The sequence below is a fragment of the Drosophila novamexicana genome, unplaced genomic scaffold, assembly GCF_003285875.2.
Source record: "Drosophila novamexicana strain 15010-1031.04,08,12 unplaced genomic scaffold, DnovRS2.1 tig00000008-arrow-pilon, whole genome shotgun sequence".
Lineage (NCBI taxonomy): Eukaryota > Metazoa > Arthropoda > Insecta > Diptera > Drosophilidae > Drosophila > Drosophila novamexicana.
Window position 1 is genome coordinate 2,137,788 of NW_020824765.1, and position 12,518 is coordinate 2,150,305.

At 41.3% G+C, this 12,518-nt stretch overlaps 1 protein-coding gene across 1 annotated transcript; it reads left to right on the forward strand.

Annotated features, from left to right (window-relative positions):
* The first annotated feature begins 109 nt into the window (after positions 1–109).
* LOC115763168 (latrophilin Cirl) lies at positions 110–11,588 on the forward strand. The gene is made up of 12 exons (XM_030705624.1): positions 110–750; positions 975–1,030; positions 2,090–2,730; positions 3,401–4,854; positions 4,922–5,149; positions 5,690–5,900; positions 5,966–6,206; positions 7,991–8,156; positions 8,218–8,447; positions 8,508–8,605; positions 8,677–10,500; positions 10,559–11,588. Exons 3-12 carry the CDS (start codon positions 2,477–2,479, stop codon positions 11,016–11,018), a joined length of 5,166 nt encoding a protein of 1,721 aa, XP_030561484.1. The 5' UTR covers positions 110–750; positions 975–1,030; positions 2,090–2,476; the 3' UTR covers positions 11,019–11,588.
* Positions 11,589–12,518: the final 930 nt, after the last annotated feature.

Genomic DNA, 12,518 nt, shown 5'->3' on the forward strand with positions numbered 1-12,518 from the left:
GTTGGCAGCCCCGCAAATGTACTTTGGATTGCTTATATTGCCGTCTTTCTCCCACGCATGGACTACCATTCATTTAAGTATACAGAATTTTTCTGAAAGAAAGTTGTGTGTGATTTGGGCTCCCATCATAAGATATAAAACGGAAAAAAACAATTGGCTTTAAATATTCAGATAATAATAAAATCAAACCTTGTGCACGGCTTAATGCCAGTGAGCAATTTTTGTGCAACTATCACTTGAAAATAAGCTAAAAATTGAAAATAAATGCCTCGAAAAACGCGACTCTAATTCAAACCAAAACCAGTTTTCGTTCCGAAGCGACTTTCTCGACTTCGCCGTCTCAAACACATCTCATACGTCAGCAAGTGCAGTCGCGTTCTGAAATAGTTTAGAAAAACTTCAAATAAATTAACAAAAGCAGCCAACAAGTTAACATTTTAGTTCAAACAACTAGCTTGCGCTTAAACCAAAAACTATAGTTATGGGTGTTGTGCTGAAAAACGTACTCAAAAAATCATATGAAAGAGCTGAGAACAAAGGCCAGAAAGGGTGCTCCGCTGGCCAAAGCAGCGCAGTCTCTGCTGCAGCTGAAAAAACTTGATTGTGTTAGTGTGCGTTTGCATGTGTGTGACATAGCAGCAGCAGCGCAGCCAGCGTCAAATTTTCTCTACATGGGACTGCACTTCTACGAATGCAATTTGAGTGTACAAAGAAAACGAGTCTGTTCGCTGGAAAAGCGACAAATGAAGGGTGCGTACATTCTTACAAACACATACATACACATATATATATATGCATTTACAATGTTCGTATGTCGTATACTATAAATACAGTCTCTTTAGTGTTTATCTGCTGTTTTTGTTGTTTACTTATTTTATCTTTGCTCCCTTCAATTTCACATGCATGCATATACGTAAATATGTGCATACACACACACACATATGTGACTAATTCCCTGATTATCGTATTTTCAGTTGTGGCTCGTTCGTAACTTGCTCTGACAATGGCGTCCAACAAATTGGGAACTGTGGTAAGTGCGACCTCATGAATTCCACATATGATAACTGAATCATGTAGAAATCAAAATCAATAAGCAGCAAACTGATTTTTTTTTTTATAAAAATTACTAATTATTAAATTGTTAGATGCAATCCAAACATATTTTTCCTGTATTTTAACTGCAATACATATATAGATATTGAAAAATATTTATTAATAAAATTAAATAATTATTAACCATATGCACAGCATATCATATATTTTTTAAGAATATAGACGAAATGAAATTTATGTGATTTTCTTAACCAAGTGGCTTACACTGCCGAGAAAGATATTAACCCACTTGGCGCTTGCCAATTTTTACTGAAAAAAAGCGCTAAAAAGAGGTCAGTCATGTATCAGGTGATATGTAAGCATTGTCATATATTTATAGTCCTCCAATGTATAAGATTCTAATGAACCTAGTCATCGATGTTAGGCTTGTGGCGAGGATGATTTATTATCTTAGCCGTATACTGTAGTAGCCATACTATTTACAACATTAAGTTATGTTTAGGGTTTGTAACAAGGGAATTGAATTAACATATATTCTATCGAAAAAATAAACAATTAAAGAAGAAAACGCACGTAAAGTGTAAAAAATATATTTAATTGTTTACTCAATAGAACTCATGATGAAACGAATAATTCCGTATCGATAACTCAAAGCTCAAGTTGTTTAATTGAGAGTCTTCAAGTAAATGATCAATTTGTACAAACTTATTTGAACTTATTTACTCCAGGAGACAAATAATATTGAAGGCTGCGTAGGCTTACACAGCAGCTTTCGAATAAGCTTGGCGCAGGACTAACTACAGTTAAAAAATTTAAAACATGATTCTTTAAATATCTCATTTGCTTATATTATCAAGCCGATAAACGACTTTAATCTTTAACATTTTCTTCGTCAACTGTCAGCAGACAAGAGTGGCCCACAGTTGTCAACAGAACTCTATCAATTAGTTTTATGATTGTGGCGTTTGTCTGTCTATTTCATTATCAGCGGCAAGCATATCAAATAAGTACATCATGCCGAAACTTTGTCTTACAGTTCAATAAACTCGGACAGCAAGTGATAACACTCGAGACGGAGGCCGACCTGCAAGTTGATTGGGCATTGGGCATTGCCTGGCAGGATTTGGTATTTATGACTACTATTCTACTTGCTACAAAGCATCGCTAACGACCCTCCAACCACCACACATACTAAGTATATCTCAGGCAACGAAAAAGCGTGTATCATGATGCATAAATATAAATATTCACATTGTTCTTGTATATACATATGCCCCCATATATAGTGCGTAAGTGTCTTTGCAGAATCAACCACCAACCAAAACCAAACCAAACTACAACAAATCAACGCAGCGCTAATAACAATTTTCTCTATTTCACATATCCATATAATATATATACTATATACCTCTATATTTGTTGAATGATAACGAAAATATCTGAATATTTGTTATGCACAAACCGAACTCATGTAGAAACATTTACAGCACCCAAATATCAAACCGCCTACGCCTGCGAAGGTAAGAAACTCACCATTGAATGCGAACCGGGCGACCTAATCAATTTGATACGGGCCAACTACGGTCGCTTCTCAATCACTATATGCAATGATCACGGCAATGTGGAGTGGAGCGTCAATTGCATGTTTCCCAAGAGCCTCACCGTGCTAAACTCAAAGTAAGTGTCGAATTTCAAATACCCTTACAATTATATGGCATTGCACGATACACTTTTATGATCAAATAATAGAGCTAGTTTTCCCATACGTCCGACTATGCCACACTTAAGTGCTAGCTATTTGCCCTACTATTGTTAATCAAGTATATAAGTATTGATGTCCTTATGTCCGATGTCCTATGCCTACATGCCTACATATACAGTGAAAGCTCCAATAACGAACAGCATTTTTAAAAAGTTAGTTCATAACATTTCCAAACACAAAAGAGAATTAAATTAAATCTGTAGTTAGAATTTTTACCAATTTTGATTTATATTTGTCTTGATGTCAATAATGTTAATGTAAATATTAATATAATTGTGCTGAGAATGGCAATTGAAATTTTATTTGAAGAAGTTTCTGGTTTAGCTCGTGTCAATTGTCGCTTATTTGCCGCAAAGCAATAAAATGGCACCAAGAATTTAAAACGAATTTAACAGTAGGCATTTTTACCTCCCCCAAAAACAGGCTTAAATGGGAGCTTTTACTGTATATTGATCATTCGTTAAACAATTAGATACTCTGTACGCTTTTGTCTGATGTATTATATATGCAATCTGAAATTTAAACTGCTGTTTCCTTAAGTGATGCAACTGCACTTGGTAATTAATAAATGCTTTCGGTTCACAGATGTTCTCACAAGCAAAGCTGCAGTGTTTTGGCGGCCACCAGCATGTTTGGTGATCCCTGTCCAGGCACACACAAATATTTGGAAGCGCACTATCAATGCATCTCGGCGGCACAGACGTCGACGACTACCAATAGGCCAAGTCCACCGCCTTGGGTACTCAGCAATGGGCCGCCCATTTTCGGCAATGGTAGCGGTCTTATACAGGCACCACCACCACCGCCGCCGCGACTACCCAGCCTGCCAGGTGTGGTGGGCATTCATGGCATCAATGCAGTGCCGCCCACGCATTCTACGCCCAGCAGCAGCACGGCCACGCTGCCCGGTGGAAGACTCAAGGGCGTTACCAGTGCTACGACCAAGCATCCGGGTGGTCGACATGATGGATTGCCGCCACCACCTCAATTGCATCATCATCACCACCACACGGACGAGACCGTACCCACCAAGCCCAGCAGCAGTGGAAGCACTGGCAATGTTACGTCGCCATCCAATACACGCATTTTAACGGGCGTGGGTGGTGCCGGCAGCGACGATGGCACACTGCTAACTACCAAAAGTTCCCCTAATCGCACACCAGGCACTGTGGCCAGTACTACAAATAGCAGCTTAAGTATTGGTGGGACTGGAGCAGGCAGTGTGGTGCGCACTATAAACAATATTAATTTGAATGCGGCTGGTATGGGAACAGATGATGAGTCTAAATTGTTCTGCGGTCCGACGCATGCCCGCAATCTTTTCTGGAACATGACTCGCGTAGGCGATGTCAATGTACAGCCATGTCCAGGCGGCGCTGCCGGCATTGCGAAATGGCGCTGTGTCTTAATGAAGCGTCTACCTGATGCGGGCTACGATGAATATGACGATGATTTGCCAGCTGCCAGCAGCACGACTCCAATACCGCCCAGCTCTGCAGGTGATTGCTTGCACAACAGCAGCAGCTGTGAACCGCCAGTAAGCATGGCGCATAAGGTCAACCAAAACCAGCGTCTCCGTAACTTTGAACCCACGTGGCATCCGTTAACGCCGGATTTGACGCAGTGTCGCAGTCTTTGGCTGAATAGCCTCGAGATGCGTGTTAACCAACGCGATTCTTCTTTAATTTCGATTGCCAACGATCTATCCGAGGTAACCAGCAGTAAGACGCTGTATGGTGGCGATATGCTCGTCACTACCAAGATCATACAAACCATGTCGGAGAAGATGCTTCACGATAAGGAAACGTTTCCAGATCAGCGGCAGCGTGAAGCTATTATTATGGAGCTGCTGCATGGCGTTGTCAAAACTGGTTCCAATTTACTTGACGAATCGCAACTATCTTCTTGGTTGGATCTCAATCCAGAGGATCAAATGCGCGTTGCCACCTCCTTGCTAACTGGCCTTGAGTATAACGCTTTTCTGCTGGCCGATACCATAATCAGGGAGCGCAATGTAGTGCAGAAGGTCAAAAATATATGTAAGTACCCAATCTAATAAACAACTTTTTGATATATGTAGCCTAATCGAAATGTACCCTTTTTTAGTGCTCTCTGTCCGCGTTTTGGAAACAAAAACCATTCACGGCAGTGTCGTATTTCCCGACTCTGATCAATGGCCGCTTAGCTCCGATCGCATTGAATTGCCTCGCTCAGCACTAATTGAGAACAGCGAGGGCGGCCTGGTGCGCATTGTGTTTGCGGCATTTGATCGCCTGGAGTCCATACTGAAGCCAAGCTATGATCATTTCGATTTAAAGAGTGCACGCAGCTATGGTAAGTTTAGGAAACATTATTATTGATATTATTGCAAAATATATATTACATTACTTTGTCAGCACGAAAAACTAAATTTATAGTGGTAGCTCTCTGTTCATATAGATTGAAGTTTTTAGACCAACCCTTTGAAAATATGTAAAAAAGTTAATAGGGTTTTTTTTGCAAATGAATGAATAGGCAGAAAGAAGCATTTTTGATCTTTCTAGCGTGGTCAGCGTCAATAGCCAAGTCGACTTAGTCATGTCAGTTTGTCTGCATGTGTGAACGCGTCGGTCTCAGGACCTAGAGACTTTTAATTTTAAATATAGATATATCTCTGCTTAAGCTGAAGCAAGCGAGCACGCAGCGCGAGCTACATCTGGGGAATAGAGGTTTTCGACTAAAGTTTTCTTAGTTGTTATTTGAGCAGTGTAATAATTGAACAAAAATTGACAACATAAACCCGAAAGCATTTGAATAATATAAGAAACAATACCGCAACAAATGATATATAAAATACTAAAGCGAACTATATTACAATTTTTATTTGAAACACAGTACGAAACACAGCTATATTATCCAACGATAGCGATGCCGCCACCGGAGATATGCAGCAACGTATTCGTATACTCAACAGTAAGGTAATCTCAGCCAGTTTGGGCAAGGGACGCCACATTCAGCTGTCGCACCCGATAACATTAGTGCTGAAGCACTTGAAAACGGAAAATGTCAGCAATCCCACCTGCGTTTTTTGGAATTACATTGACCAGTAAATATTCGCTTAGCATAACTAGTAAAAGGCATACTGATATATTGATCAATTTACACTTGCAGCGCTTGGTCCGTTAATGGCTGCAGTCTCGAGTCCACAAATCGCACGCACAGCGTCTGCAGCTGCAATCATTTGACCAACTTTGCAATACTTATGGATGTCGTCGATGAGCATCAGCACTCGCTATTCACCATGTTTGACGGAAATATGCGTATATTTATCTACATCAGCGTCGCTATTTGTGTTGTTTTCATCATAATAGCGCTGCTCACACTGAAGCTCTTCAATGGCGTCTTCGTCAAGGTAAGAAACGCAAATTCCACGCAGTTGCCGCATCAGCGCGCGGGGAGTAGCAGACGTCAACAGAATAATATACGCGATCAGACCCATGAATCTCTAACACTTACAACGCCTACTGGCCCAAACAATAACCACAACAACAACAATATGCAACAGCACACGAATTTTATACAGCATAACTCCATACGCAACTCGCATCGCAACAATTTAAACTATAATGTTCAGCAGCAGCAGCAACAACAACAACAGCAGCAACAGGTTGTCGCTGCGGCCGCTGCTGCTGTAGTGCTCTCTCACAGTCACAATAATCACAACAACATGAATCAGCCGCAACGCGGCATGCAAATGAACAATCTCAATTTGAATTTGCATCCTCATGGAGCTCAAACGGCTGGTACAGCGACCACTACGACGACAGCTGCTGCTGCGGCGGCGGCTGCGTCTATAGCCGCTGCTCTGCAGCAACATGCGGCCCATGTGGGTGCGGCTGCTGCCAATGCTGCGGCCAGCAACAATTTAAATATTAGCCACAATTATTTGCAAACGCAACAGCAGACACAGCATCAGCAGCAACAACAGCAACAGCCACATCATCAACATGCGCAGCACTCACAGCACAATCATAATCTGAATGTCGATGGCAGTAACGCGCTGGACTCGAACAACATCATTATGCAGGCTAACATGGATGACTTGCAATATAAATGGTGGTGGTGGTGAAAACAAATAAGAATTACAATTTTAGGCTAGGCTATACAATATACAATATTCATATATATACATATAACTGCATAGGCAAGACATGTATAATGAATATATGTATTGTCTAGATAGTTAGATATAAAATTGCAGCGGCGCCTTTGGACCTGCACATGTGATATAAAGCTTAAGTAACTTAAATTGTATATGTTAACTTCACTAACACAATTCTAAACAGAAGACTTTAGTGCAAGGCCCGGGCATACAGAGTTCAAATAATTTATTTGATTTTTATTTTTAATTATAAAGTATTTGTTCTTTGAAAATACTTTGCAAACACAAGACACGCTCTGGCCTTGACCCTCTATATAGATATTTTTTTAGTTATTGTAGTTTATATAAGTTTAGCGCATTTTCCTTAAGTGTAATAGTAATATATCATTTTGGCATGCTTTAAAAACTTTGTGAGTATTTTCAAGATTGAACCTTAACAAATTAATTATTTTTATGTGCATTTCCTTGTCTAACAAATTAACTTAAAACAAGATTATATTAATGCATTTAGTTCTCTTGTCATTTTCGTAATTTTCTTTGTTTGTGTCTGTAATTAATAATAAAAAAATGTTTCTAATTTTGCATTGTAAATAATTGTATTTTGTGTTTATTCATTTTGTATTATTTGTATGTTTGTTACATTTATCTGCTTGTTTCGTGCCTTGTTTCACATTCATGTTTTTTATATAACATACACATATGCGCTAAATGTTGTATCAGTCATATAATGCATTATTTACTTATTTTTGGATATTTTCACCACCAAAAGCCACCAAAATTATTGTAAACTAAATTAAGTTGGGCAGCAAAAGTCTTAAAATCTATCAATCTATCTGCTATGTTGAACCAAACGAACTATTATTTACAACCAAATATGAAATGTTTCAAAAGAAACATTGACTCCCTTTCTGTTTGGGTCGCTCGCGCGTTACTTAAAACTTTTTCGATCTAAAGCGCTATTTGGTTTCAACTGTCAACTTATCCATTTTTATCGAATTTTCTTTCTCTCCCACTCTGAATCTCTCTTTCTGTAGTCTGCACGCACCTCGATCTATAGCAGCATTTACATTTGCCTGCTGGCCATTGAGCTGCTCTTTCTGCTGGGAATTGAACAGACCGAAACAAGCATATTTTGTGGGTTCATAACTATCTTTCTGCATTGTGCCATACTCTCGGGCACCGCCTGGTTTTGCTACGAAGGTAAGCGCTAATAGGTTCTGCGCAGCGCAGCTTTTAACTTACGTTTCTAAATTATGTTCAGCCTTCCATTCGTACTCCACGCTCACATCTGATGAGCTGCTCCTGGAAGTGGATCAAACGCCAAAGGTGAACTGCTACTATCTGTGGTCATATGGCCTCTCACTAACTGTCGTGGCCATTTCTCTGGCAATCAATCCGAGCACCTACACGCAAAATGATTACTGTGTCCTCATGGAAGCCAATGCGCTCTTCTATGCAACCTTTGTGGCACCCATTTTGATATTTTTTGTGGTAGGTTTCTGAATTAAACACTCAATTGCATTTATTGCTAATACCCGACTCTCTGAACAGGCGGCCATTGGCTACACATTTTTGTCGTGGATCATCATGCGTCGCAAAAGTCGTACTACACTGAAGACTAAGGAGCACACGCGTCTAGCCAACGTGCGGTATGTGGCGCAGCCTATATATATATTGATCCGGAGGTCATGTGTTAATATATTTGTGTTTATTTGCATAGCTTCGACATACGCTGCTCGTTTGTGTTTCTGTTGCTCCTGAGCGCTGTTTGGTGCTGCGCCTATTTTTACTTGCGTGGCGCCAAACTGGACGAGGAAGTGGCCACCGTCTATGGCTACTGTTTTATCTGTTTCAACACGCTGTTAGGCCTCTACATATTTGTGTTCCATTGTATACAGAACGAGAAGATACGGCGCGAGTATCGCAAGTATGTGCGCCAACACGCCTGGCTACCTAAGTGCCTGCGTTGTTCAAAAACATCAATTTCTTCTGGTGTTGTCGCTGGTAATGGCGGGCCAGGCGTCGGTAACGTCGCCAACAACTCTGCTGGCACACTTTCCAAGTCAAAGTCAAAATTGCCGCTGAGTGCAACCGACGAAGCTCGTGCTGTGGAACAACAGCAGCAGCTAGATGTACCAGCCACCGACGATGCAATCATCATGGGCGCTGGCTCCGACAGCGAGCTAAATGAAGCCCAGCAGCGGCGCACCCTCAAAAGTGGGCTTTTAACGGGCAGTTTACAACCAACGCCAGTTGGCGCGGTGGTGCTCGAGCGAGGAACGTTGCGCTCTACTGGCATGGCTAGTGTGGGGCATGCATCACCCACAAGCTCTGCTGGTTCTACGCATCTTATATTTGCACATAAACAGCAGCAACAGCTCCAACAGCCGGGCGAGGCCTACTATCATCAGCCAGACTACTACAGCTGGAAGCATCCGCAGGCAGGTCAGCGAGAATACTACAACAATACTGGAGTTACGGTTAATGCAGGAGTAGGTGGAGTTGGTGGCGCCTCGCCATCACAGGCGCATGAGGTATTTTACTGGACGCAAAAACACAACAACCAGCACGGCAAAAAGAAGCGCGGAGGTAATGCCGGCGCAGTGCCCGCCTCGCCTAGCGGTTCTCTACACAGCCGTGTTACGGCCGCCTCTCAGGTGTTATTTTACCCATCGTACAAGAAAACCAGCGGCTTGAAACAACCACCAGCTACTCAAGCTTATCCACACTATGCCGAGGCACTGGACCCACCCAATGCAGCTTACTACCAGCAACAGCTACAGCAGCAGCAGTTGCGACAGCAACGTCAGCAGCAACAGCAACAGCTATCCTCGGATGAAGAGCAGGCGGAACAGCATGCACACCTATTGCACTTGCAGCATCAGCAGCGACGTGCCGGTGGACCACAACTGCCAGCGCCTCCGCCACACATGGCGCAGTACCAACAGGAGTTGTTAGCGCAACAACAGCGCCAACAGTATAGAAATAAGCATTCCAACTGTGATCTTAGCCAGGGGATGGGCTTAGGTAAAGGCATGGGCATGGTACTCGGCGATGCCTATTACAATCAAGGCGGGAGCAGCAATGGTGGCGGCGATGGTGGGCCTGTTTATGAAGAGATTCTGAGTAACCGAAATTCAGATGGGCAACACTATGAAGTTGGTGACTTTGACGTGGATGAAGTGTATAACAACAGTGTTGGTACGGGCGTCTTTAATAGTATGCGCGCCGCGGTAGCTGCCGGAGGCAATCGCTATTGTGGTGGCAGTCTAAGCGGAGGCAGCGTTACCTCTAGAAATCAACAGCAGCAACAAAAACAGAAGCAGCCGCCACGACGTTGTGTAGCGGATGATGACGACGACGATGATGATGATGAGTATGATGACGAGGTGACGGCAGCGGAGCAGCTGCACGACAGCGTCTGTGATGATGAAGATAACGATAGCGATATTGATGATGATACTCACGGATTGCCGCCTCAAAGTGATGAGCGTATGCGTCGTCTGATGGCGCTTCAGGACGAGGATTTTAAGCGGCGGTTTCAGTAAGACACTTAATTTGATATTCGACTGTTTAAAAATTAATTTTCTGATAAATTGCAGACGCCAGCAGCGAAAAAATGGCTTACCCTTGGATTATGGGGCGTCGGCCCAAACAGCATCAATAAACCATCCAGAACACAATGGAACGGTTTTTGGGGTTAGCGGCGGCGTTGGTGAGGGCTCCATGCGTGGCGCATACCGGCAACAACAGCAACAGAATGCCAAGTCACCGAGCGCACGCTTGGCGGTAAACGAGCTATTTGGCCATGGTAATGCAGGACCGCCGCTGCCACCGGCCAATCAGACGCCCGCACAAAAGCGTCAGCAGCTACAAAAACTATCACCGCAGTCCACAACATCTTCGTCGTCGCACACATCACACAGCAACCCGCAACATGCTCCTGCACACCATATCCAGCATCAACAACACCACCAGCAACAGCAGCAGGCGCGTCATTTATCGGCTATGCTGGATGAGAATAATACTGTGCGCTGCTACCTGGAGCCGTTGGCCAAGTAAACAGCAAGAGTATCAGTAGCCGACAGCAGCCCTCCACACATTGCATGGCAGGCAGCTGATCGTTGTCTTAGGCAAAAATTATAGCTTAGGTTTAGCTATACCTCTAGTATTAGTCATTAGTCGAAATATGGAGCATTGTGTGAAACAACATGCTGTCATGTCATGCTATACGTGCAGTGATTCGAGAATCCCAAAACTTTATATGTATATGTAACTCAATTAGACCATAGGCTAAACAACCAACCAACCAACCAACCAATGCGGAGCAAAACAAATTCAATATGCAAATTAAATGGATATTGTTGTCGCTCACAATTTATACAACTCGATATATAAATGTATGTACTGTATGTATATGTATAATGTAATATGTAATGTATAATGTATGTGAAGCGCATACATGTCACCCACATGCCATTTTTAAGTAGGTTACCAATTACTATACCATATGTGTATATGTGTAAGATCTGAGAACTATATGTAAATGATACTTAGGGCGAGCATATTATGTATTTTATGTAATTTATAGGGCGTATATTGTTTATTTCTTTTTTTCGCTGATTAATAACTTAAGAAAACAATAATTTTTGCTTGAGATTTGTTTCAAATTTATAAACCAAATGAGAAAATCGAAAAACAAAAATGAGAAATTGGTAATTCGCAACGTGCTGTAAATTAAGCTTAGATGCACTAACGTGCATTTTCCACGCTGACCCTAAATGTGAAACAAATCTTATGCGCATTGTTTTTATTTGTTTTTTATTCGATTTGTATGCCATTTGTTATTGCATTGCTTTCAAACTTATGTTAAGAGATCCAGCAAAGCATTTCAAGTGTACATTTTCATCAATATGCTTTAAGCACAAATATAGGGCATTTATTTTGTACCATTCTTCTTTTTTTTTTTAATAAAAAGAATTAGTAGAGCGCTTTACTATATGTACGAGACAAGAAATGTTATTGCTATATAAATGTCTTTAGAATTAGCATCACAAGCATGCTAGGTACATAACTCCACAGTGGGAGGAAACCCGAAACAGTAAAATATACCTACTTATATAGTAAAGAAAGATTTCAACCAAACCTCACTTGTTAACTAGGAACTAACTGTAAAACTCTTTAAACTAGCTAACACAAACTGAACTATAAAGAGACACCTTTGTTTCCCTATATGGCTCTAGAGAATTTCCACGCATGTGTACAAAAACCAAATAAAGACAAAAGCAAAGTGCAAAATATAATATTACCAAATATTTCGTAACACGTGAAATACGCGTTAACTAAATATATACTGCCTGCACAGCTCTCCTTCACCCCAGCATGAACAAAAATTACCATTAATATAAAAATCAAGCCTACTTCAAATGCCAGTTAGAATGCAGCAAATAAGAGATCACAACTTATTATGAGCACAAATAGACAACAAATTACTTCTAAAGCACCAAGATGCTTCTAAATTTTATATACATAAAAGAAAAAACAAAAACATATGTTTACTAA

Excerpts from the sequence above, each read along its gene's own strand:
- LOC115763168 (XM_030705624.1), top strand. The coding sequence starts at position 2,477 with ATGATAACGAAAATATCTGAATATTTGTTATGCACAAACCGAACTCAT. Across the intron at positions 4,855-4,921 it reads GCAGAAGGTCAAAAATATAT|TGCTCTCTGTCCGCGTTTTG; the intron begins GTAAGTACCCAA and ends ACCCTTTTTTAG. Across the intron at positions 5,901-5,965 it reads TTTTGGAATTACATTGACCA|CGCTTGGTCCGTTAATGGCT; the intron begins GTAAATATTCGC and ends TTACACTTGCAG.